The sequence below is a fragment of the Rhinoraja longicauda genome, chromosome 17, assembly GCF_053455715.1.
Source record: "Rhinoraja longicauda isolate Sanriku21f chromosome 17, sRhiLon1.1, whole genome shotgun sequence".
Taxonomy (NCBI): domain Eukaryota; kingdom Metazoa; phylum Chordata; class Chondrichthyes; order Rajiformes; family Arhynchobatidae; genus Rhinoraja; species Rhinoraja longicauda.
In genome coordinates this window covers 10,834,222-10,862,152 of record NC_135969.1, presented here as the reverse complement: position 1 = coordinate 10,862,152, position 27,931 = coordinate 10,834,222, and the positions used below count along the sequence as shown (strand labels likewise).

Here is a 27,931-nt window from a genome sequence, read left to right as displayed (position 1 = left end):
CGACCGGTCACGTGGCACAACACAGACGCTGGCGATGCAGGAGCCGGGATCCAGTAAGTAGCAAAAACAAAACTTTCCTAAACTTCCCCAAACTCTGCAAAAAACGGCGCCCCAGTCAACATCAGGGGGCATCAGTGCGACATTACTTTGATTGTTGTACATTCATCGCCTTTGGAGACCTGAACAGAGAGAGGCTTCTTACAAGACAATAACTGCAGATGCTGGTACAAATCCAAGGTATTTATTCACAAAGTGCTGGAGTAACTCAGCAGGTCAGGCAGCATCTCAGGAGAGAAGGAATGGGCGACGTTTCGGGTCGAAACCCTTCCTCAGACCCTGAAGAAGGGTCTCGACCCGAAACGTCACCCATTCCTTCTCTCCTGAGATGCTGCCTGTCCTGCTGAGTTACTCCAGCACTTTGTGAATAAGAGGCTTCTTACAAAATGTGCAGGAGAGTAACTGCAGATGCTGGTACAAAAAAGAAGGTATCACGAAATGCTGGAGTAACTTAAAAATGTGTTCTGATTGCAGCCCTGGGTTTAACTGGATGGGGTTTTCCATTCCTCTGTACATTTGGGCTGCAAACAGTCTTACCGCTACCTGAACCGCTCAGGACAATTCAGTCTGAAAGCGGGCATAACTCCAGAGGGGAAAAAGAGGACGGGGGGAAAAAACTGGGTTAAAATCGAAGGTCGACACAAAATGCTGGAATATAGTAACTCAGCAGGTCAGGCAGCATCTCGGGGGAGAAGGAATGAATGGGTGATGTTTCGGGTCGAGACCCTCCTTCAGACTGGGTTGCTCCAGCACTTTGTGTCCACATCAGTCTGAAGAAGGGTCTCGACCCGAAACGTCACCCATTCCTTCTCACCCGAGGTGCTGCCTGCCTGACCCGCTGAGTTACTCCAGCATCTTGTGTCTATCTTCGGAGAAAAAGAGGGAGTCGAGAGGAATCTGGGTTTGCGGCAGGTCTTTGTAATCGAGCCCTTTAAAAAATATTTAAATAACACCTTTATCAAGCATTGTGGGGCAGATGAAAAGAGCAGGGATGTCTTGTTAACTCACCCATCCACGCCTGTAGGGATTTAAAATTAACATCAACATCAGTCTGAAGAAGGGTCTAGACCCGAAACGTCGCCCATTCCTTCTCTCCTGAGATGCTGCCTGACCTGCTGAGTTACTCCAGCATTTTGTGAATAAATACCTTCGATTTGTACCAGCATCTGCAGTTATTTTCTTATATCAACGCAAGGACAGATCCGTTCCTTGTCAGACATTCTGATACCTGCCAACAACACTGTCTCTACTTTTCTCACCTTCACCTCCCATGCGGTACATCATCAAATCTGATGATCTAACACAGCTCGTACGATTTGCTTGCATTTGGCTCATACCTCCCTAAAACCTTCTATACGTGTTCCCGTCTAAATGTCTTTGAAATGTTGCCAACGCTCTTTGGTCTGCCTGAAACCTGTTGCTCTCCCAGCACGGCAAGATGTCCACAAGGGAATGTTTCCAACCGGCCCATTCCCGACTGCAGGAGCACATGCTGAGGGACTCACTGAAGCTTGGTGCAGTCCAATGCCGGCTCTGTGGGGCAGGACCACAGTCTAGGGTCTTTCCGCTGCTGGACATTGAGGGGCAGAGTCTGGTGGAGACGCCCCTCAAACCAGGGAAGGGATATCACCTCAGAGGACCACATGATGGGCAAAGATGTTTTTGTTTAAAGGATAGGTGGAACACTACTGAGTTCTCCTTGAGTTCTCCACCATTAATGAATGTACGAACACTGAGAATGTTTGAAGAAGTTTTGCACAGTTTTCTGTTTTGTTTAGTCTGAATGAAGTTTATTGTTTGAAAAAAAACCCTATTTAAAATGATGTCATTGTACCTGCAGCCCAGTGGCTTAGTGGTAGAGTTGCTGCCTCACAGCGCCAGAGACCCGGGTTTGATCCTGACTATGGGTGCTGTCTGTGCGGAGTTTGTACGTTCTCCCTGTGACCGCGTGGGTTTTCTCCTGGCGCTCTGGTTTCCTCCCACAATCTAAGTGCGGCACGGTGGCACAGCGGTAGAGTTGCCGCCTTACAGCGAAAGCAGCGCCGGAGACTCAGGTTCGATCCTGACTACGGGCGGCGTCTGTACGGAGTTTGTACGTTCTCCCCGTGACCTGCGTGGGTTTTCTCCGAGATCTTCGGTTTCCTCCCACACTCCAAAGACGTACAGGTTAATTGACTGGGTTAATGTAAAAATGATCCCTAGTGTGTGTAGGATGGTGTTAATGTGCGGGGATCGGTGGGCGGCGTGGACTCAGTGGGCCGAAGGGCCTGTTTCCGCGCTGTAATCTCTAAATCTAAAAAAAAATAATCTAAAGACGTGCAGGTTTGTAGGTTAATTGGCTTCTGTAAATTGTCCCCTGGTGTGTAGGTTAGAACTGGTGTATGGGTGATCGCTGGTCGGTGCAGACTTGATGGGCCGAAGGGCCTGTTTCCACGCTGTATCTCTCTCTAAAGAAAAGCAGCCGTCATGTCATGGTGCTGACTCGGCGGGTTGCTGGTGTGGTCAGGTTTTGATTGGACTCTTGTGTGGCTTCCACAGACCGGATGTCGTTGCCATGCACACCGCTGATCGGCAGCGGGAGGATCACCGTCTCGCGGAGAAGCTTCACCGGGACCCCACTCTTCCTTCCAAAAGTCAGCCAGGCTTCCATCCCCCTCTCCGTCAATCAGGTGGGCATCTTATCAGCGGCGTGCAATGTCAGGAAAGCAATCACAGCTCAAAGTAGATCTGTTCATTACAGCTTAGACACAAAAAGCTGGAGTAACTCAACAGGACAGGCAGCATCTCTGGAGAGAAGGACTGGGTGACATTCACACCAGTCTGAAGAAGGGTCTCAACCCGAAACGTCACCTATTCCTTCCCTCCAGAGATGCTGCCTGTCCCGCTGAGTTAATCTAGCTTTTTGTGTACCTATGTTCGATTTAAACCAGCATCTGCAGTTCCTTCCTACACTATTCATTACAGCTTAGTGGTTGTTATGGTAACACCCAGTAGTTATGGTTGCCTTGTGCACTACTTTGTAGCTTTCATCAGCTCTTTAGCTGATGGATCATTCTGGCAACCAATTGCAAGTGGCGCAAGAATTTTGTGTTTGCTTGCGAATAGAACACTTCAACGTTTTGCCAGACAAAAGGTGCTGGAATAACTCAGCAGGTCAGGCAGCATCTCTGGAGAAAAAGGATAGGGGACATTTTGGATCGGGACCCTCTTCGCCTGGTATAAACCAGCATCTGCAGTTCCTTCCTACTATACGTTTGTTTTATATTTGTTCCTGGGCTTTGGAAAATGCAGGCATTGCCAACATGTGTAGAGTCTAACAGCACGGAAACAGATGCTCAGGCTCAACCAGTCCATGCCAACCAAGATGCGCAAGTTAGTTCAATATGCCCACATTTGGCCCATCCATCTAAACCTCTCCTGGCCAAATGTCTTTTAAATTATGTTATAGTGCCTGCCTCAACTACCTCCTCTGGCAGCTCGTTCCATGCACCCACCACAGTGCACTGTCTGTCCTGAACTGTCCATTGTTTCTCCCTAACTGATCCTAACTGAAAGGATACTGAGTTGGATGATCAGCCATGATCATATTGAATGGCGGTGCAGGCTCGAAGGGCCGAATGGCCTACTCCTGCACCTACTTTCTATGTTTCTATCCTGAACCAAAGGAGGCAGTTACGAGTCAACCAGGCCTGTGGGTCAGTAGTCACACATGAGCCTGACTGAGTAAGATGGTAAATTTCCTTCCCTGAAGTTCATTACTAAACTAGATGGTATGATGAGTTTTTGATTACCCTGGGACTGTGCTCACTGGAGTTTAGAAGGATGAGGGAAATCTCATTGATACACACCGAATAGTGAAAGGCCTGGATAGAGTGGATGTGGAGAGGATGTTTCCACTAGTGGGAAAGTCTAGTACCAGAAGGCTACAGCCTCAGAATAAAAGGACATACCTTCGGAAAGGAGATGAGGAGGAATCTCTTTAGCCAGAGGATGGTGAATCTGTGGAATTCATTGCCACGGACGGCTGTGGAGGCCAAGTCAATGGGGATTTTTAAAGCGGACATTGACAGGTTGCTGATCAGTTACGGGTGTCAGAAGTTACAGGGAGAAAGCAGGAGAATGGAGTTGAGGGGGAAAGATAGATCAGCCATGATTGAATGGCAGAGTAGACTTGATGGGTTGAATGGCCTAATGCTACTCCTATGACCTTACAAACTTTTCGCCTGTGGATTAATTGAAGTGAAAGTATAAACAATTTCTTGCCTCCTAGATATTACCTGGCACAAAGGCCTGTATTAAATGAAGTGGTGAGTTATTGCAATGTTGAAGTATGGTGTAGCAACTCGGAATCTGTTCGTGGTGAGAACATGGGTGCTTGCAATGGTGGGGACTACAGCGGCTATCCCCACACCCCTTCCACAACAGTTATTAAACACATTGGCTGCAAGTATATTCAAATGTATATAATTTGAGTTTGAGTAGGAAGGAACTGCAGATGCTGGTTTATACCGAAGATAGTCACAAAATGACATTTCGGTCACCCATTCCTTCTGAAGAACGGTCTCGACCCGAAATGTCACCCATTCTTTCTATCCAGAGATGCTGCCTGTCCTGCTGAGTTACGCCAGCATTTTGTGTCCATAATTTGAGTTTGTGTTTAGTTCAGTTTATTTTCATGTGTCCAGTGAAAAGCTTTTGTTGCGTTCTTACCAGTCACCGGAAAATGAGAACCGAAGGTAATATCCCTTGGGAAGATAGAACTTCCAGCCAAGTAACTCCAAGGCATGTCACACAGGATGTGAGACATTAGGAAGTCAATTAGTCTGGAAAGTGTCTCAATATTTAGTTCAAGCCAATATTTTATCTATTAAATACGAGCAATGGATCTTAAAAGTTGAGGCTGGGAATTACATGGAGACCAGCTCCCACTTATATCTCCATTCTGTCATCTTCAGGATAGTGGGAGGTGAATGAGATCATTTTACTCAGGAATTGGAATATTACTGAAGAAGAAATAAAATGAGACGGATGAAGGTTCTTGACCTGAAAAGTCACCCATTCCTTCTCTCCAGAGATGCTGCCTGTCCTGCTGAGTTACTCCAGCATTTGTGTCTACCTTTTATTTAAACCAGCATCTGCAGTTCTTTCCTACACAATAAATAAAATGATTTGGCTGAAGGGTTTTCCAATGAGGCCATGATAAGTGATTACGATCTGGTTAAAGCATGTCCTATGGAACACATTCAAGAAATGTAATGAAATCACTGTAGAATTATAGCTCGCAGAGTGTCAGGGCGTCCTGTATCAAAGGGAGTTATTTTTAAACTTTGCCAAGTTTTATGGATAGTCTGTGTTTGTTATGAGATCTTTTAAACGTTGCTGTCTTGCAGATGCAAAATAAATAATCTTACAGAAATTCAGGCAGCAACTGTGGAGGGAGAAATAGAATTAGTGCCTCAGGTCAATAACTTTTTATTAGAATAGAAAAAGCTGGAAAACAAATAATTTTTAAATTGCAAAGAAATGGGGAGAGGTGGAGAGAACTAGAGTCAAGAGTGTTTAATTGTTATATGAACTGACAACGCAACTTACTTGAAGCAGCTTAACACGCTAGTAGATGTGTAGGAAGGAACTGCAGATGCTGGTTTACCCCCAAGATGGTCACAAAAAGCTGGAAGGATCACGACCCGAAACGTCACCCATTCCTTCTCTCCAGCGATGCTGCTTGTTAATGTAATCTTACTCAGATAAATATAATAATAAAAAATATTCAATAAATTATAACCATTATACTCACACAAAAAAAAACAAAGTCCGTAATACAACCACAGACAGAGTCCGTAGAAGTTCATCCGTTAGTGAGCTCGGTGTTGTGTGGTGTTGAAGAGCCTGGTGGTTGTTGGGCAGAAGCCTGGTGGTTGTTGGGCAGAAGCCTGGTGGTTGTTGGGCAGAAGCTATTCTTGAGCCTGGTGGTCACAATTCCTACTCTCCTGGACCTTCATCCTGGCAGTAGAAGTGAAATGAGAGCCGGGCCATTTTGATCAAAGGGAAATCCCAGAAGTCCAGGTGGTTCCAGGGCTGTCAAACCCCGAGGTCACGTATGGCGGGACCGTCACCTCTTCTGGCCCTGAAGTTGGGCCCTTGCTGTTGAGGACCCACTGTGGCTCCTGTCACTGCGTGATGTTGACCTGAGGCATGGAAGTGACCCAGAGCAGCACATAACACACCCTAACTTCACGTCCTGAGTGAGAGGCCTGGGTGAGGGTCTAATGCTGAAAAACAGAATGCTTTGCATTTCAACGGGATGGTTTAGAAGAGGCAAGATAAACTAGAGGCAACAATTCCAGAAGAGGTGCAACCTCTGGACAGAGAAGTCTGGGTGAGTACCTGTGAATGGGTCCAAAATGCCAGGCTAGATTGTTAAAGTAGTTCATAATAAAATCAGATGGAATCCTGTGCCGTAAGTGTGCAAGCAAGGAAACCATGAAGAATCTTTAATAAAATCAATGTGGCCACAAATGGTGTGATTGTACCCAATTCTGGATGCTAAACATTAGGAATGAGGTAAAAAGTTCAGAGAAGGTGCAGTAGAGATTTGTTAAAATGACTGAAGGATGGGATGGTGTGTGTGGGAGGGGGGGGGGTGGTGACATTAATTGTGTGAAATACTTTTCAAAACTGGAGTTATCCTTCTTGGAACAGGGGAGGTTGTATGGAGACCTGACAGATATGAAGATTAGAGTCATGAACCAGGAGACATGTGATGAAAGTGCTTGACAAAAATGTTGGGAACGTGTGTAGAAAGGAACTGCAGATGCTGATTTACACCGAAGATAGACACAAAGTGCTGGAGTAACTCAGCGGGTCGGGCGGCATCTCTGGAGAAAGGATGGGTGGTGTTTTGGGTCGACCATGTTGTACTTCGTGGTCCGGTACCTGTTGTACTGTTGTTGTGACTCTGGACGGACCACGAGTACACATGTTTAAAATGTTATCATGGTGGAGCTTAACTCCAGGCTGTTTATTCCAACGCCGCCTGGAACCAGAGTGGCCACCTAATCACATCATTACCTTATATACACATTACTACACAGGAAAACAAAGTAGTCCTTGTGATACAATAAAGTAGTCCCTACAATATCACAACAGAGACCCTTCTTCAGATTCAAGGGAGAGGGTATTGGGAAAGGGTATTCTTACACTGCACGCACTACAAGGGCATTTGATTGCATTTTAAAGTTCTAAAGCAAAATCTTTGAAGAGGCTTTACAGGGTGGTTGGAAGGGGGCAAGGGAGTGAGACTTGGACCGGCTTACATGGAACCTGTAAGATTTCTTACAACACCGTCCCTCCTGGTCTTCCCTGTTTCCCACCCAGATGCCCACTACCCCGTCCCCATTTCCCTCTCCCCCTGTCCCCTGCCATCTACATCCATTCCTCTGGCTTCACATTTCACTCATCTTCTCTTCTTATCCAACAGCCTTTTGTATTATTTTCCTCTTTGGCCTTTGTCCGCTGATCTGCCAATCAACCTCTCCGCTCCCCCATTACCTGGATCCACCTATCACTTGCCAGGCGATGTCCTGACCCCACCTCTTTTCCAGATTTCTACACCCACTTCAATCATTTAGGGCGGCATGGTGGCATGGCAATAGAGTTGCTGCCTTACAGCACCATAGACCTAGGTTCGATCCTGACTACGGGTGCTGTCTGTATGGACTTTGTATGTTCTCCCTGTGACCAGCGGTTGCTTCTCCAGGGTGCTCAGGTTTTCTCCCACACTCCAAAGATGTGCAGGTTTGTAGGTTAATTATCTTCGGTAAAGACTGTAACTTATTCCTAGTGTGTAGGATAGTGCTAATGTACAGGGATCGCTGGTCGGCACAGACTCAATGGGCTGAAGGGCCTGTTTCTGCGCTGTATCGCTAAACTAAACTAAGCAAGTCATGAACCAAAGCATCGCCTCTCCATGTATTCCAGAGATGCAGCTGGACCCGCTAAGCCACTCCACTCCTCAGGTTCCTTTTAAATCTTTCCACGCTCACGTTAAACCTGTGTGCTTTTTTAGCAATATGATCTTGATGGGTCATAATGTGATTTATAATATTCATAATGAATACAGCAAGTGATAATGCTTGGTTTTTGGAGATTTTATGAACTATTTTTAATATCTTTTTGTTTTTTATATATATTTTTTAATACTTTTGAAACAAAGCCATATTTCTTAAGGGTTGGAAATATTTCTTAAGGGTTTGAACGCTCTTATGTACAAGTGAAGAAGTTAACTAAAGGTTATGCTTAGTGACAATGTTTGAGCCAAACAGACAAGAGAGCTTTGGTAACACCAATGTCAACCTCCCAACCTCACAATAACAGCCACACTGCTGCAACCAGCTGTTGATTTTATGCACTTAGATTTTACATAACTATTCCATTCCCAGCATCAGAATCATAGAGAGAGTCATAGAATCAGAGTCAATGGTTCAATGGTGCTTTCATTGTCACATGTGAAATGCAAATGCACAGTGAAATTATTTTCTTACAAACAGTCCAGTAGAGTATTGCCACACCTAAGCACAATTAGCAAATTGTACAGAAATAGTCTACTGATCCCGCATGCAAGAGGGTCCATGTTTTGGCGCCATTTTCAAAGTCCAGTCGGTGCTCTAGTTGTTGTAAGCATTGCCTGCTCTAAGCTAGCCCCAGGCTGCCCATCATACAGCATGGAAACAGGCCCGTTGGCCCAACTTGCCTACGCTGACCAATATGTCCCATCTAAGCTCATCCCACCTGCCTGCATTCGGCCCATAATCCTCTAAATCTATCCTATCCATGTACCTGTCCAATTGTCTCTTAAATGTAATGACAGTACCTGGTACAACTACCTCCTCCTGCAGCTTTTTCCATGCTCTTTGTGTAAAAACAAAATACCCCCAGGTTCCTATTAAATCCTTTCCCCCTCACGTTAAACCTGTGTCTTCTCGATTCCCCTACTCTGGACAAACGATTCGGTGCATTTACACAATTTATTCCTCTTACAATTTTGTACACCTCTATATGATCATCCCTCATCTTCCTGCGCTCCAAGGAATAAAGTCCGAGCCCGCTCAACCTCTCCCTGTGGCTCTGGCCCTTGAGTCCTGGCAACCTCCTTGTAAATCTTCTCTGTACCTTTTCCAACTTGACAACATCTCCTATAACATGGTGACCAAAACTGAACACAATACTCTAAATGTGGCCTCACCAATGTCTTGTACAGCTGCTACATGACCTCCCAACCTCCATACTCAGTACTCTGACTGATGAAGGCCAATGCGCTGAAGGCCTTTTTGACCACCCTATCTATCTGCGATGCCAGCATCTTCGGCTTTTATGGGGAGACATTGTAATTTGTTTCTCCTGCTCTTTTAAATAGATGTTTCTATTGTTAATAGTCAATGAGTCATCCTGGGCAGAAACTAGCCCTACATGCCCAAGTCGATCTTCAAGTAAACTATCTACACTAATCCCATTTCCAAGCCCAGTAGTGGGAGAGTCTCGGACCGGAGGGCACAGCCTCAGAATAAAAGGATGCACCTTTGGAAAGGGGATGAGATGGAATTTTTTTAGTCAGAGGGTGGTGAATCTGTCGAATTCATTGCCACTGATGGCTGTGGTGGCCAAGTCAATAGAGATTTTAAGGCAGAGATTGACAGATTCTTGATTAGTAACGTGTAAGATTAATAAACGTATAAGATTATTAAGGGGTTGGACACGTTAGAGGCAGGAAACATGTTCCCAATGTTGGGGGAGTCCAGAACAAGGGGCCACAGTTTAAGAATAAGGGATAGGCCATTTAGAACTGAGATGAGGAAGAACTTTTTCAGTCAGAGAGTTGTGAATCTGTGGAATTCTCTGCCTCAGAAGGCAGTGGAGGCCAATTCTCTGAATGCATTCAAGAGAGAGCTAGATAGAGCTCTTAAGGATAGCAGAGTCCGGGGGAATGGGGAGAAGGCAGGAACGGGGTACTGATTGAGAATGATCAGCCATGATCACATTGAATGGCGGTGCTGGCTCGAAGGGCCGAATGACCTCCTCCTGCACCTATTGTCTATTGTCTATAGTACGGGTGTCAGTGGTTATGAGGGGAAGGCAGGAGAATGGGGTTGAGAGGGAAAGATAGATCAGGCATGATCGAATGGTGGAGTGGCTTTGGTGGGCCAAATGGCCTAATTCTGCTCCTAGAACTATGAACATGAAGTCTGTAGCCTACGCATTGACAATTAGAGTGCTTGTTCGGACACTTCGTAAGTGTGTGAGTGTACCTGCCCCCACCACAGTCATTGTGTCCAAAGTTCTCACCTCTTACCCCATGGCCGAAACCTACACTTTTTACCTTTGTAAGAAAATAACTGCAGATGCTGGTAAAAAGCGACGGTATTTATTCACAAAATGCTGGAGTAACTCAGCAGGTCAGGCAGCATCTCGGGAGAGAAGGAATGGGTGACGTTTCGGGTCGAGACCCTTCTGAAGAAAGGATCTCGACCCGAAACGTCACCCATTCCTTCTGTCCTGAGATGCTGCCTGACCTGCTGAGTTACTCCAGCATTGTGTGAATAAATACCTTCGCTTTTTACCTTTGGATACCTGTGCTACGGGGAAAGGTTTCCTACTACCTACCCTATCTGTGCTAAGACATTGGTTAGAGATGTTGCAGCTGGAATGTCCGGTCATTCAGCCATTTTGTCGGCATGTGTGACGATCGTGGTTGTGGGACTGATGGTGTGGTCTTTTTTGTCGTCAATAGCATGGTCCACGGATCAACCCTCTCCACCCACCCGGGGTGAAAAGACGCACAGTCAGTCTGGAAACCTTTGCAGCCCACCACTATAATCAGCAGCGCGCTCTGGTGATGCGACAGAAAGAGTACAACAGGTAGGCACCAAAACCACAATGTATATATATATATATAGTTACCTACTTTAATCATTATGAGGCTTTTGACAGTGTTCCACAACAGAATTTAATGGCATAACACAGGATTAGCTGAGAGCATTTTAAAGTTCCATCATCTCTGGCTTTGAAGAAGCTATGCCAGCTTGGAGGGGCCTTATCGGCCTAATATATATTAATGAAAGAAGTGGAAACATCATTCCAAGTTTGAACGACCTGCTGAAATAACACTAAAGCAAATAAAGCTGTACCTTGGGAAGAATTACTGCTTAAAATTTACTAACGGTCCATCACTGATTTTCTGGCAACTGATGGTTTGTCCCCCCCCACCCCTCTAATCTGGACAACCCCCCCCCCCCCCCCTCCCCCTCCACTCTCCCCCAAAAACGTGGACTCTAGGCCGAGTAAGTCGGCCGATCTCGATATCATCGGGACTTCTGCGCCCGATCAGATGGTTGAATTTGCCACCTGCGGCCAAGGCTCTGGAACTCCGGCCCAGGTGGAGCCGGCAGATCCGTTTCCATAGCCGACTTCCGCAGCTAACTGGTATCTCTGGCCCCCCCACCCCAAGGCCGTGGCCACTGTTGGTCCAGTCAAAATGGATGATCCAGCAAGGCTCTGGAACCAAGGGTGCCGGGAAATAGGCGGTGGACGTGTATTTGTCATATAATGGATGCATGTTCAACATGTTCATTTGGGTGTAACTTCACCTCTTTTCCTATAATGGTGGCACTAACATATTCATGCTGATTATGTGAAAGGGCAGGCAGACAGATATCAAGTGAACGTGTTGAGCTTTTCTCTGACAAAGTTATTTTAGACTGCAAGGTGTACAGGAACGGATGTAATTCAGATAAAACAAGAACCTGATAGATAATGGCTTCATACTTCAACAGGTTGGCCAGCAAAACCTATTGTGGCACCGTGGCACAGCGGCAGAGTTGCTGCCTTTCACTGCCAGAGACCCGGGTTTGATCCTGACTCTGGGTGCTGTCTGTATGGAGTTTGCACGTTCTCCCATGGATTTTCTCCAGATGCTCAGCTTTCCCTCCATCATCTGAAAACGTGCAGGTTTGTAGGTTAATTGGCTTCTGTAAATTGTCCCGGGTGTGTAGGATAGAACTAGTGTATGGGTGATCGCTGGTCAGCACGGACTCGGTGGGCCGAAGGGCCTGCTTCCACACTGTATCTTGGGTTCCAACTTGGGTTGCATCTTTTTCTCCTGCTCCAACCGTGCCCTGGTTCCATAATCCATGGCAGGGCACCTCATTGCTTGGGATGACCGTACCCTAGTTGTGGTTCTTCCAGTGAACCTCCGGCCCTTGAATCAAACAGACCGAGTCCAGATGAAAGGTCTCGACCCAAAACATCGATTGCCCATTTCCCTCCTCAGATGCTGTCTGGCGTGCTGAGTTCCCCAGCAGTTTGTTTTTAGAGACTGAGTTATTACTCCACTCTGCATGGGATTGTCCAGATTCCTGCACATTGACCCCGGACTTTAATCTTCAGATGCTTTTCCCCCCAAAAACTGGTGTTCTTCAACAAGTCCACAACACTTGGCTTCAGATGCACTTCCAAATGAAAGAATTCTGTCACCTGCTCAACATGCTGGTGGCACGTGAAAGTCAGGTACAAATGCAGACCAGACTGTGTAGAAAGGAACCACAGAGGCTGGTATATACTGAAGATAGACACAAAGTGCTGGAGTAACTCAGATGGTCAGACAGCATTTCCAAAAAAAAGGATGGGTGACGTTTTAGGTCATGATCCTTCTTCAGTCTGTAGAAGGGTCCCGACCAGGAACATCACCCATCCTTTTTCTCCAGAGATGGTGCCTGACCTGCTGAGTCGCTCCAGCACATTGCGTCCATTTGAGAAACAAGACTGTTGGTTTAGGGACCACTTACCTATTGAACTTGTGGGTTACCTATTGAACCCACCGCCACTTACCACTTACCTATTGAACTCACTGCCTGTGGGTTTGCAAGATAAGTGCCATTCCTTGTAAATTAATGAAGAAAGGTTGAGGAACGACAGAGAACGGCGTGGCCCCAGTGGAATTTCATTGCCAGAGTTTTGTTTTAAGCATGGGATTATTGTGAACAGTCTCGTTAAACTATCAGCAGCAAATTGTATTGGTGTGGCATCTTTCACAAAGATAAATCTGAAAGTCGCTCAGAACAGTCATCGCCTGTGTTTAATGACTGGAATTATGAAATATATAAATGAGCAGACTTCAACTTATTGGGGTAACTGGATCATTGACAAGAGTTTAATGAAAAGGCATGAGCAACATTGAAAAGTTTTCTTGCTTGTAAAAAAAAATGAGACCCACCATATTTGAAACGCGAGGAGTCTTCTATTTGCCAGGAACATTCTGAGGCTCCGTTGCAATGCCTTTGATTCGAGACGATATGTAACATCAGTAAATTAATCTCCAGGCTACAGTATGTTGCTTGGCTACAGTTGCTGTGAAAAGAGGTTTTGAATGTCAACTGTCAACATGATCTTTTATTAGCCTCCAGCTCTATTTAACAAAGAACCTTCCTGCATGGGGCATGTGTGGCAAAGTAAACCTAATGACAAACTAACTTCCTTTTCTTCAAACACTGGCACCAGCCATACAACACACCAAGCAACCACTGGCACCAGCCATACAACACACCAAGCAACCACTGGCACCAGCCATGCAACACACCAAGCAACCACTGGCACCAGCCATGCAACACACCAAGCAACCACTGGCCCCGTGCAGTCGGTAGGTAAAGCATTGGCCTTCTCATGTCCATGATACCTACCTCCAGCGTTTCAGTGCTGATTTTTTTGGTGCTGGAGCTGTCATTGGTGCCGGAGCAGCCACTGTTAAATTCCCCGTTAGTTTAAATTCCCCGCTGTTTATTCTGGCTTTTCTTTTTACAGAGGTGCCGGAGTGGTGCTCCGGTGAGTCCCGGCAGCATTGCACCCCTGCCTACCTCATCCCACTCCTTGCTTGGTAGTACTGGTAGAAGTGACCAGGGGAGGAGGAGACTGCCGTGAGGGAGGGGGAAGAACAATGAACAATGGAGGGCCTGGCGTGGGGGGACCGCCGGGAGGGGGGAAGGGAAGCGGGGGGGGGGGGGGGGGGGGTGGGAGAGAACAATGGAGGACTCGGACTTTGTAACTTTGCCAGTGCCGTTTATGTGGCGACTATTTGCACACCTTGGGTATGCAGCGAGGAATTCCACTGTGCCGTGTCACGTGTGACACTAAAGTATTCCCATTCCGTTGCTTGCTGAGATGAAATCCCATCTTCATAATGAGCATGTCTCCATTCCGTTGTGTGTCTCTACACCAGTGCTAAATAGGATAGACTCAGACAGCTCAAGACTGGGACCCAAATCCAATCCATCTTTTGACCACCCAATCGATCTACTCTCAGTCTCCAGGGAAGCTTCATGTTTGGACGAAGATTAGGATGAGGTTTAGAAACCCCAACAAGCAGATTATTACCGAGCAGGGGCTACTTGGTAAGACTGTTGTTGAACTGGAGATGTCTTTTTGTGGGGGGTCGGGGAGTGCAATAATTCCGTGTTCCCATTTCTCCACCCTATGTTAAAAGCTATGCCTTCATTAACAGTGCATAGTTCGCACCTGACTGACAAGAGGAAGGGGGGGCCAGTGAAAGGAGATAATCACAGGGCATAATAATCCCACGCATGAATAGGAAACGTAGGCTTTTGCCAGCATACTCTACCCCAATCAATAACAACATGAAAAGACATTTGGACAGATACATGGATAGGAGAGGTTTGGTGGGATGTGGGCGAGATGCAGACGAATGGGACTATCTGAGATGGGCACCCTGGTTGGCATAGGCGAGGTGGGCTGAAGGGCCTGTTTCCGTGCTGTATAATTCTATGATTGTGACTAATCCTGCCCAAGTTTGGTTGGAGAGTTACTCAGAGCATGCTCTGATGTGCATTAATCCTCTAAAGCAGCATCATTACAACTCTGCAATTCCAATATCAAAAAAGATGCAGAGTTTGCCAACATTTTGCCACAAGGTAAACAATGTCACAGATTTATGCCTTGGTTTATTGCCAAGTGCGATAAATCAAAACCTACTAGCAGTTAACCATTATATTTTCGATCTGACCGTTTATTCTTACTATCTTCAGCTCTCCCAGTATCATTCATTTGGCCTTCAACCTCGGTTTGTCAAGAACAATAGTCTCAGTCACATTTAGTCTTATTCCCGCAAGACCCAAGAAATTGCAGAGAGTTGTGGACGCAGCCCAGTCCAGCCCAGCCCAGCCCAGCCCAGCCCAGCCCAGCCTAGCCTAGCCCAGCCCAGTCCAGTCCATCGCACAAACCTCTCTCCCTTCCATTGACTCCTCTACACTTCACGCTGCCTCGGCAAGGCCACCAGCATAACGAAGGACCTGTCTCACCCCCGTCACTCCCTCTTCCCCCCTCTTCCATCAGGCAAGAGGTACAGGAGTTTGAAAACGTGTATCTCCAGATTCAAGGACTGTTACCTCCCAGCTATTATCAGGCAACTGAACCACCCTCTCACCAACTGGAGAGTAGTCCTGATCTCCCATCTACCTCATTGGAGACCTTCAAACTATATTTAATCAGACTTTACTGGACTTTATCTTGCTCTAAACGTTATACCCTTTATCCTGTATCTGTACAGTGTGGACTGATCGATTGTAATCGTGTGTAGTCTTTTTGCTGACTGGATACCATGGAACAAAAAAGCTTTTTACTGCACCTTGGTACACAAGACAAGAATAAACTAAACTAAAACAAAACTTGGTAGCCTAGATACAGATTTGGTGGTTTGAACAGTCAGGGCAAACAGCTGAGTAATACCCTTTATATTTGAAATACGTTTCTGATGCCTATTTATGGTAAGTACAAACACACTGTTAAAACTATGAGGGCAGTCATTTGGTTAATGATTTGCACATTGCATTCGAATGAGAAAAACACATAAGAATTAAGAGTTGGACATTAAGGATACATTCTGATTGATATGTCAGGCTGAAGAAATTACAGGCAAAATTGAAAGAAATGCACAGAATATTATATCATGTGAAGCCCCCAGTGTTTTCTTATAGTACCGATTGTGTAAAACAATGAACAGAAGATTAACATTAAGTAGACTCTTTGTATGGGCAGAGGTGCCCTCTAGTGTGATTTTCTTATCCTGCAGTTATGTCAAGAAATGAGTCAGATTTGCAGTGTTGATCTTTTTCTATAGTTTAGTCTTTTGACATTCTGATTCGGTTGGTGAGATAAAGCTCCATGATTCCCGCTCCTCCAGGCTGGGAGCAGCAGATCACTGTTATGCTGTTAATGGAGGTGTAAGCATTTTATCGGAGTTAGTATTTTATCAGGATGCCTCACAACATGGTTTAGGAGCAGCTCCATCAAAAGACCACAAGAAATTGCAGAGAATTGTGGACACAGCCCAGACCATCACACAAAGCAACTTGCCTTCATTCGACTCCATTTACACCTCTCCCTGACTCGGCAAGGCCAGCAACATAATCAAGGACAAGTCGCACCCTGGCCATTCCCTCTTCTCCCCTCTCCCATCGGGCAAAAGGTATAGAAGTGTGTAAACGCACACCTGCAGATTCAGGGACAGTTTCTTCCCAGCTGTTATCAGGCAACTGAACCATCCCACCACAACCAGAGAGCTGAGCCACAATCTACCTCATTGGACACCCTCAGACTATCTTTGATCGGACTTTACTGGACTTTATCTTGCACTAAACGTTATTTACGTTATTCCCTTTATCATGTATCTGTACACTGTGGATAGCTCGATTGTAATCATGTATTGTCTTTCCGCTGACTGGTTAGCTTGCAACAAAGGCTTTTCACTGTACCTTGGTATACGTGACAATAAACTCAACTAAACTAAACTCAACTAAATGAAGCTAAATGTTTCTCCATAGGAAGCAAGTTTAAAGCATTTTAAGAACTCAATGAGCTATAGAGTCATACAGAATGGAAACAGGGCCTTTGGCACAATTTGTCCAAATTTGTCCATGCCGACCACGATGCCCCATCTAAACTAGAACCATTTTCCCCTGTTTGGTTCCTATCCCTCTAAACCTTTCCTGCCCATGTACCTGATCAAATGCTTTTTAAATGCTGTTATAGTACCTGCTTCAACTACTTCCTCTGACAGCTCGTTCCATTTACCCATCTCCCATTGAGTTGTGACAATTCTATCATTCCACATAGAGTGCTGGGATTTTCCTATGAAAAGCTGGTATGGACACTGGATTGAATGGACTCTTTCTGTGGTGAGATATTTCCACCTTTCAATAGACAATAGACAATAGACAATAGGTGCAGGAGTAGGCCATTCAGCCCTTCGAGCCAGCACCGCCATTCAATGCGATCATGGCTGATCACTCTCAATCAGTACCCCGTTCCTGCCTTCTCCCCATACCCCCTCACTCCGCTATCCTTAAGAGCTCTATCCAGCTCTCTCTTGAAAGCATCCAATGAACTGGCCTCCACTGCCTTCTGAGGCAGAGAATTCCACACCTTCACCACTCTCTGACTGAAAAAGTTCTTCCTCATCTCCGTTCTAAATGGCCTACCCCTTATTCTTAAACTGTGGCCCCTTGTTCTGGACTCCCCCAACATTGGGAACATGTTTCCTGCCTCTAATGTGTCCAATCCCCTAATTATCTTATATGTTTCAATAAGATCCCCCCCTCATCCTTCTAAATTCCAGTGTATACAAGCCTAATTGCTCCAGCCTTTCAACATGCTGCTGATGGTCCATATGAACTGTCGTGGAGCTTCCACAATGGCATTTGGTAGGGAAGTCCAGGATCTGAATCAAGCAGCTTTGAGGAATTAATATTTACAGGTCAAGTTGCTCTTTGACTTGAAGAGGTGATGGTGTTCCCATGATGTTGCTACTCTTGTCTTTGTGAAAGTTTCTGTGGGTCTATCAAAAAGAAAATGATAGCAAGTTTAGAGATACAGCGTGGAAACAGGCCCTTCGGCCCACCGTGTCCCTGCCGACCATCGATCACCCGTACACTAGTTCTGTTCTGAACGCTTGGGACAATTTACAGAAGCCAATTAACCTACAGACCTGTATGTCTTTGGGGTGTGGGAGGAAACTGGAGCACCCAGAGAAAACCCACGTGATCACAAGGCAAATGTGCAAATTCCACACAGACATCATCCTTAGTCAGGATTGAACCCGGGTCTCTGGCTCTGTAAGGCAGCAACTCTACCGCTGCGCCTCCGCGCCGCAGGTCCAATAGGCTTTTACATGACATCCTCTCGGTGGATTTATATTCAATGGTCACAGACGTGGACATTACCTTCAGTGCCAATGTTGGAGATAGTATTGAAGATTGTGAAGATTATAGAAACTTACAAAATTCTTAAGGGGTTGGACAGGCTAGATGCAGGAAGATTGTTCCCGATGTTGGGGAAGTCCAGAACAAGGGGTCACAGTTTAAGGATAAGGGGGAAGTCTTTTAGGACCGAGATGAGAAAGTTTTTTTTCACACAGAGAGTGAAATTCTCTGCCACAGAAGGTAGTTGAGGCCAGTTCATTGACTATATTTAAGAGGGAGTTAGATGTGGCCCTTGTGGCTAAAGGGATCAGGGGGTATGGAGAGAAGGCAGGTACGGGATACTGAATTGGATGATCAGCCATGATCATATTGAATGGCGGTGCAGGCTCGAAGGGCCGAATGGCCTACTCCTGCACTTATTTTCTATGTTTCTAATGTGTTGCAGTTTCACCCACCGTGAGAGTGGTCAGTATTCCATCGCATACTGGCTTAAGCCCTGCAACAGGCTGATGGATCAGTGGAGGAGTCAATCACTGCAGTCGGCAGTCTCTGGCTGCTACATCGATGTACTACTGTTGATCAGTCACCACTGATGACTTCCATGATTTTGGTGATGATTGATACAAGGCCAATAGAGGCTTTCTTAATGTGTAGGAAGGAACTGCAGATGCTGGTTTACACCGAAGATCGACACAAACTGTTGGAGTAACCCAGCAGGACAGGCAGCATTGCTGGATGGAAGGAATGGGTGACGTTTCGGGGCGAGACCCTTCTTCAAGTCTTCAGGTCTGAAGAAGGGTCTCAACCTGAAACATCACCCATTCCTATCCGGAGATGCTGCCTGTCCCGCTGAGTTACTCCAGCTTCTTGTGTCTATCTTCAGAGGCTTTCTTTATCTCTTTTTTATCCAAAGACTGATTCGGTGATGATTGATGAGGTTAAATCTATCCTATATTTTGTAATAAAGCTTTTTGTAAGGAATCACACAGTCAATGCTATGTCAGTGTTGTACTGGATGACACTGGCTGGTTCTGCACACATATCTCTAGCGTTCTAATAAAATGTGATACTCAGTGAGTTTGGCAGCATTTTGGTGCGAGAAACGGAGGTCATATTTCAGGCCAATGACACTTCATCAAAAGGTTATGATGAAAGATATTCATCCTCAAATAATAAAGTAGGGTCCCTACCCAAAATGTCACCCACCCATGTCCTCCAGAGATGCTGCCTGACCGACTGAGTAATTTGCTTAAGATTCCAGTATCTGTAGTTGTTTGTGTCTCAAACTATAGTTCTGTTGCTCTCCATACAATACTATTTGGGGGTAGCACAGTGGCAGTAGAGTTGCTGCCGTACAGTGCTAGAGACCCGGGTTTGATCCAGACTACGGGTGTTGTCTGTATGGATTTTATACATTCTCTGTGACCACGTGGGTTTTCTCCGGGTGTTCCAGTTCCCTCCCACGTTCCAAAGATGTACAGGTTTGTAGGTTAATTGGCAACAGACAATAGGTGCAGGAGTAGGCCATTTGTCCCTTCGAGCCAAAATATTGTAAATTGGCCCTAGTGTGTATGTGTGTAGGATAGTGCTAGTGTATGGGGATCGCTGGCCAGAGCGGACTTGGTGGGCTGAAGGGCCTGTTTCCGTGCAGTGTCTCTAAACTAAAATAAATTAAAATGATCATTGACCTGCTGAGTATGTTTTCAGAATTTTCTGTTTTTTATTTAATCTATGTTTTTTGGGGGGTTTTTTCTAGTATAATTGCTGAGACCTGGTTTTGAATGAATTTATTGGAACATTTGCTTTGTTCAGCTTCAGAATATTTTCAGCTTCTTCTTAATGATGTGTTGAGTGAACCTATTTGACTGGGTGCCAGCATTTGGGGTGAAAGGGATCTCAGGAAAGAGTATGTAGAAACAAGGAACTGCAGCTGCTGGTTTATACCAAAGATAGGCACAAAGTGCTGGAGTAACTCAGCAGCTCAGGCAGCATCTCTGGAGATAAACTCTTTAGAAGGGTCCCGACTCAAAACTTCACCCCTCCTTTCTCTCCACAGATGCTGCCTGACCCGCTGAGTTACTCCAGTACTTTGTGTCTATCAGGAAAGAGCGAGCCAGGCTCCCACCATAGTAGAACAATAGACCTTTGTTCCATTTTATTGGATTTGAGACAATTTAGCTTTGTTTATAAATGGCAGGATTTCCTGATGAACATGAAGATGGTCATAGTTTTAACTTAATGGGACCTATATCCCATTATAAGTTGCGCGCAATTTTGCAAGTAGAAAACTCTTCTATAGTATTGATGAACCGTGGCATGCACATCTGATTTTCTGCAACATTACAGTTCCAACTTGAAGGTGATGAATGTTTTGTTGCTTTGTAGATATCACCAGGGCTGGCAGCGTCCGTTTTACGGTTCCGTGGCTGAGAAGGAGGAGTACAGGTAAGAGCATTAAAAAGTAGCTTGCGAGATGTTTCTGGGTGAGGTAGTGGGCCAGATCACATTGGGCTTGCACCTCATTTAATTCTTGCAAGTCACACTTACCTATTGTCCCCAGATGTTCTCAATGTCCAGCCAACCTCACAGATCCGGTCAACCCTCACTGCTGCAGCTTTTATGGAGCGGAATAGTTTGAGGCTTTTGTCCACTGCTTTTAAATGTCTCAGATCATCAGAGACATTAATAAACAATCAAAGTAATGAAGAAAGAATCTAATTTAAAGCCACATTCAACTTATCTTGTTTTGTTTAGCTTGGAGATGCAGTGCGGAAACAGAGGCTTCAGCCGCCGAGTCCACACTGACCGGCGATTGCCATTACACTAACACTATTCTACACATGCCAGGCACAATTTACAATCATACCAAGCCAATTAGCTTACAAACTTCTACGTCTTTGGAGTGCGGGAGGAAACCGGAGCTCCCGGAGAAAACCCACGCAGGTTACGGGGAGAACGTACATGCAAGTATCTGTAGTCAGGATTGAACCCGGGTCTCTAGTGGCATAAGGCAGCAAATCAACCGCTGAGCCACTGTGCCTATAGAATAAGATGAACAAACCTACACTTACCTTAACACTGAAGGTCAGTGATCACATTTGATGAGTGGGGCTGAGCGAGGTATATCAACCATGCTAAGTGTAAAGCTGAGGGCACTCCTCGCCCAATATATTATGAATGGTCCTGCAATCAGAGGTGCCCTGGCAGATGAGAAGTCTTGTATTTGAGCTTTAGCACCTACCATATTTCCTTGATGCAGTACACACAATTCTGGAATGCACCAACAAGCATCCAGAATAGCTGGCTGGCTGCCAGTGAAATCTAGGCAATATCCATGTTACATAAGTTTAAAATTTATGGCTTGGCTGAATCCTCCTTATATCCTCATTCTTGATAACCCAGATCAAGTTATGTTAAAAGAGACACTAAGTGCCAAAGTAACTCAGCAGGTCAGGCAGCATCCCTAGAGAACATGCACAGGTGACTCTTTGACTCCAAAGACGTACGGGTTTGTAGGTTAATTGGCTTTGGTAAAATTGTAAATTGTCCCCAGTGTGCAGGATAGTGCTGGTGTACCAGGTGATCATTGGTCGGCCTGGACTTGGCGGGGTGAAGGGCCTCTTTCCGCACTGTATCTCTGAAGTCCAAAGTCTAAGGTAACATTTTGGATCGGGGTCTTCATCAGTGGAGTAATGTTATCTTGGCCTAGTGGTAGCATTCTAGGTTTTGTGTCAGGACTTCAGCAACTGTCCAAGGACTGAAATGGATAATCTCGGTTTGCTCACTGGAATACGGCAGCTCTGCTGCACTGGAGCCTCGTCTCCCCATTCAGACGGCCGTAAACATTCACACAATGCAATCTGCAGCTGAGAGTGGGGACCTCATTATCCAACAGGTCCCTCAACTGTCACAAAACGTCAGAGTTCTCTCGTCCCATTTTACACGTATTTTCTGCTGTTTCCTCACAGAGGGGTGGCGCAGCGGTAGAGTTGCTGCCTTACAGCGCTTGCAGCGCCAGAGACCCGGGCTCCATCCTGACTCCGGGTGCTGTCTGTACAGAGTTTGTACGGCTCTCCCCGTGACCGCGTGGGTTTTCTCCGAGGTCTTCGGTTTCCTCCCACACTCCAAAGACATGTTTGTAGGTTAATTGGCTTGGTATAAGTATAAATTGTCCCTAGTGTGTGCAGGGTGATGTTAATGTGCGGGGACTCGGTGGGCCGAAGCGCCTGTTTTTACGTCATATCTCTAAATTGAAAATTAACTAAAGCAATAATAACTATATTAATTCCTGCTTGGTTACTCTAATATGTAGATAGTATTTATTCACAAAATGCTGGAGTAACTCAGCAGGTCAGGCAGCATCTCAGGAGAGAAGGAATGGGCGACGTTTCGGGTCGAGACCCTTCTTCAGACTGAAGAAGGGTCTCGACCCGAAACGTCGCCCATTCCTTCTCTCCTGAGATGCTGCCTGACCTGCTGAGTTACTCCAGCATTTTGTGAATAAATACCTTCGATTTGTACCAGCATCTGCAGTTATTTTCTTATACTAATATGTAGATGTTTCAGTACAGACACCGAAGCATTTGAAATATACTCAAATTAGTTTATCTTACTGATAAAAAGAGAAAGAATCGATACTGTTTCTATCACATGAATTCAAAGAATGGTCATAAGGAATAGGAGTAGAATTAGGCCATTCGGCCCATCAAGTCTACTCTGCCATTCAATCATGGCTGATCTATCTCTCCCTCCTAACCCCATTCGCCGGCCTTCTCCCCATAACCTCTGACACCTGTACTAATCAAGAATCTATCTGTCTCTGCCTTAAAAGTATTCACTGACTTGGCCTCCACAACCTTCTGTGGCAATGAATTCCATAGATTCACCACCCTCTGACTTATGAAATTTCTCCTCATCTCCTTCCTAAAAGAACGTCCTTTAATTCTCAGGCTTTGACCGCTAGTCCTGGACTCTCCGACTAGTGGAAACATCCTCTCCACATCTACTCTATTCAAGCCTTTCACTATTCTGTATGTTTCAATGAGGTTCCCCTAAACTCCAGCGAGTACAGGCCCAGTGCTGAGAAATGCCCATCATAGGTTAACCTACTCATTCCTGGGATAAAGGGTTGGCACCGTGGTGAATCCCGTAAACCCGGGGTGCCTCACAGCTCCCCACAACATGGGTTTAATCCTGACCTCTTATCCTATATCTGTGTGGAGTTTGCACTTTTTCCCTGTGACCTTTCTGGGTTTCTTTTGGGTGCTCTGGTTTCCACCCACATCCCAAAGATGTGCACGTCACCCTTCACTGGCAGGTGAGTGTTAGACTCGTTGGGGAACTGATGGGAATGTAAGGAGAATAAAAAATGGTATTTGTGTGCTTGATGGTCAGCGTGGATATGATGGGCCAAAGAGCCTGTTTCTAGGAAAGACTAGATTGTCTCATAATTGAAAGGGTTCACTCTGCAAAATAGCGGCTAAGACAAGTTCAATGTGACCTTTTAACTTTTTTTTTCCTTCTGGTTGGATGCATTGGCAAGTGAGAGATCTGTAATATTCAGTCATGAAGCAGAAGTTGCCGACGAGCTAATGAAGTCTCTTTCCAAAATTGCTTGTTGAAGGCGCGAGATCAGGCAGCTGCTAAAATGGCAGATGAGTCAGCAATGGGAGGCAGAGCGTTACGCCTTGTTCAAGCGCGCCAAAGAGGGAGAGGAAGCACGGGAGGCGGAAAGGCAGGCAGTTCTTAAAGACCTCGAAAAGCAAAGCGCGCGCTCTCGTTTTCTTCAAGCCTTTCGTGATGAAAACAAGAAGGTGAGACAGATTATAAAGTTTTGCCTGTGAAGCGTATCTTCAAACATCACTGACATAACTGAACGCTAAACCGACTCGAGCTAAATTAGATGTCAACCATATTTGGTTTTTAATATGGAGGTAAACTATAAAAAATAATCTTTCTTTCGCATGTGAACTACAACAATCAAAAGTGGCAATTGGTGCTTTAGAGTACCGTTGTTGACGCTTTGCTGCAAATGTTGCCAGTTCCGTAGAAAGACCCAGGGTGGATGGCAAGGGTGTAAAGCAGCTCCTACCCCTTAAAAAATTATAATGTGCATGGTTTATTTTCCACATGTCCTTATCCTTGTAAAACTGGTAGCAAGCTGTCTTCTTGAAGTGCTGCAGTTTGTTGAACTACTATCTACCTCATTGGTGCCCCTCAGACTATCCTTGATCGGGCTTCGCTGGCTTTACCTTGCACTAAATGGTATTTTCTTATCATGTATCTATACACTGTAAATGGCTTGATTGTAATCATGTATGGTCTTTCCGCTGACTGGGTAGCACGCCACAAAAGCTTTTCACTGCACCTCAGTACACGTGACAATAAACTAAGCTGCATAATGGACTCAATGCATGGATGCTCTGGTTGAAGATTTCCAGGATTTTGACCCAGTGATAATGAAGGAACCACAACATATTTCCCAGTCAGAGTGCGCACGAATAGTAGTGTTTTATCAACTACTGCTTTCATCCTTCTCGATATTAAGATGCCAGTCTCTGGCAGTTGCGGAAATTGCCTTTGATTAGTTGTAACCCAGCATTTTATTAAAGTTATGGATTATTGCCACATTACAATAGCAAATGGAGAAACTGAATGTTGTTGGTGAATGCAATAACCTGGTTATTTTGTAACTGGCTAAGATACACAAATGGCTTTTGATACTTAGTTGGACTGATGGTAGGATGCAGAGGATGATGGTGGAAGGTTTGTTTTAGACTCAAGGCCTGTGAATGCTACAGGGATCGGCACTGGGCCCATTGTGTTCATCATCTTTATCAAGGATCGGATGAGAATGTTTAAGGCAATTTTGCAGATGATACAAAAATAGGTGGTATCATCAACAGGGAAATAGGTTATCAAGAATTACAGCGGATCATAATCAGCTGGGCAAGTATGCTGAGAAAAAACAAATGGAGTTTAATTCAGATAAGTGCGACGTTGCATATGGGGAAGTCTAACCAGGGCAAAAACTTTCACAGTAAATGGTAGGGGCCTATGGAATGTTGCAGGACAGAGAGAGTAATGAGTACAAGTACATAGTTCCATGAAAGCAGTGTCACAAGTGGACAGGGTGGTGAATGTGGCTTCTGGCACGCTGGCCTTCATTAGTAAAGGTATTGAGTATAGAAATTATGATGTTATGTTGCAGTTGTACAAGAGAGGCCACACCTGGAGTATTGTGTTCAGTTTTAGTCAGGCTACTAGAGAAAAAAAATGGCATTAGGCTGGAAAGAGTGCAGAAAAGATTTACATAGATGTAGGAGATTAGTGGGCAAAATTAGAGCACATGGTATTGGGGGTAGGGTACTGACATGGATAGAAAATTGGTTGACAGACAGAAAGCAAAGAGTGGGGATAAATGGGTCCCTTTCAGAATGGCAGGCAGTAACTAGTGGGGTACCACAAGGCTCGGTGCTGGGACCACAGCTATTTACAATATACATTAATGACTTGGATGAAGGGAATAAAAGTACCATTAGCAAATTTGCAGATGATACAAAGCTGGGTGGTAGTGTGAACTGTGAGGAAGATGCTATGAGGTTGCAGGGTGACTTGGACAGGTTGTGTGAGTGGGCGGATGCATGGCAGAAGCAGTTTAATGTGGATACCACTTTGGTGGTAAGAATAGGAAGGCAGAGTATTATCTGAATGGTGTCAAGTTAGGAACAGGGGACGTACAACGAGATCTGGGTGTCCTAGTGCATCAGTCACTGAAAGGAAGCATGCAGGTACAGCAGGCAGTGAAGAAAGCCAATGGAATGTTGGCCTACATAACAAGAGGAGTTGAGTATAGGAGCAAAGAGGTCCTTCTGCAGTTGTACAGGGCCCTAGTGAGACCGCAACTGGAGTACGGTGTGCAGTTTTGGTCTCCAAATTTGAGGAAGGATATTCTTGCTATTGCGGGCGTGCAGTGTAGGTTTACTAGGTTAATTCCCGGAATGGCGGGACTATTATATGTTGAAAGACTGGAGCGACTAGGCTTGTATACACTGGAATTTAGAAGGATGAGAGGAGATCTTATCGAAACATATAAGATTATTAAGGAGTTGGACACGTTAGAGGCAGGAAACATGTTCCCAATGTTGGTGGAGTCCAGAACCAGGGACCACAGTTTAAGAATAAGGGGTAGGCCATTTAGAACTGAGATGAGGAAAAACTTTTTCAGTCAGAGAGTTGTGAATCTGTGGAATTCTCCGCCTCAGAAGGCAGTGGAGGCCAATTCTCTGAACGCATTCCAGAGAGAGCTGGATAGAGCTCTTAAGGATAGCGGAGTCAGGGGGTATGGGGAGAAGGCAGGAACGGGGTACTGATTGAGAATGATCAGCCATGATCACATTGAAAGGCGGTGCTGGCTCGAAGGGCCGAATGGCCTCCTCCTGCACCTATTGTCTATTGACCAGAGGGACTGAGTGATAGGAAGCATTTTGGGAGAGGTAGTTGAGGCAGGTCTGTAACAACATGTGACTCCGAACATATTCCATATGCAAAGCAGTTCAGAACAGTGACGCACGAATAGAAACTCACCAGGAACATGTTTCCAAACCAACAGCATAAATTAAATACATTTCAACTCGTCTTTCTGATGCAACCTACAACTGAAGTCTGTCCTCAGTCAGATGGATATTAATGATCTCTTACATTTAGTTTCGTTTATTGTCTCGTGTACCGAGGTACAGCGAAAAGCTTTTTTGTTAATGTGCTATCCAGTCAGCAGAGAGACAGTACATGATTACAATCAAGCCGTCCACAGTGTACTGATACAGGATAAAGGGCATAACGTTTAGTGCAAGATAAAGTCCAGTAAAGTAGAATTAAAGATAGTCCGAGGGTCTCCAATGAGGCAGATGGTAGGTCAGGACTGCTCGCTGGTTGGTGATAGGATGTTTCAGTTGCCTAATAACAGATGGGAAGAGATAAGCTAAAATTACAAAAAGTGATTCCAGTCATTATACGGTTCCAGCTTTGTGGTATTCCCCCCCCCCCACCCACCCAGATCCCCCCCCTCACACCCCACCCCCCTCACACCCCACCCGACCCCCCTCACATCACCACCGTGACTTTACTTCTACAACACTTAATTAACTGTGAAGCACTTTTGCTTAGAAATTCTTGGCAATACTGTATCAACGTATTTATTCACAAAATGCTGGAGTAACTCAGCAGGTCAGGCAGCATCTCAGGAGAGAAGGAATGGGCGACGTTTCGGGTCGAGACCCTTCTTCAGACTGAAGTCTGAAGGTTCAGATCAGTCTGAGGAAGGGTCTCGACCCGAAATGTCGCCCATTCCTTCTCTCCTGAGATGCTGCCTGACCTGCTGGGTTACTCCAGCGTTTTGTGAATAAATACCTTCGATTTGTACCAGCTTCTGCAGTTATTTTCTTACACTACCTGTATCAACGTATTGTCTCTTGTTTATTCCTCTCAGCTGATGGAAATTCAGTGGAAGGAGAAAAGGTTAGCAAAATCCATGGATTCTCTCAGGGAACGCGAACTGCTGCAGTACAATCCCATCAACTGGAGCGGAACACTAAAATAGATTTGGACTGTTCAGG

The 27,931-nt window shown here is 45.4% G+C and overlaps 1 protein-coding gene across 1 annotated transcript; it reads left to right on the top strand.

The window, feature by feature from the left end:
- Positions 1–23: 23 nt before the first annotated feature.
- Positions 24–27,931, top strand: LOC144601605 (uncharacterized). The gene is made up of 6 exons (XM_078413816.1): positions 24–53; positions 2,596–2,726; positions 10,844–10,971; positions 20,703–20,762; positions 23,941–24,130; positions 27,805–27,931. The coding sequence occupies exons 1-6, from the start codon at positions 35–37 to the stop codon at positions 27,913–27,915; spliced, it is 639 nt and encodes a 212-aa protein (XP_078269942.1). The 5' UTR covers positions 24–34; the 3' UTR covers positions 27,916–27,931.

Bases quoted from the DNA above. Each gene is read 5' to 3' on its own strand.
- LOC144601605 (XM_078413816.1), top strand. The intron at 2,727-10,843 runs GTGGGCATCTTA...TGTCGTCAATAG, and splicing joins TCCCCCTCTCCGTCAATCAG to CATGGTCCACGGATCAACCC. The intron at 24,131-27,804 runs GTGAGACAGATT...TATTCCTCTCAG, and splicing joins TTCGTGATGAAAACAAGAAG to CTGATGGAAATTCAGTGGAA.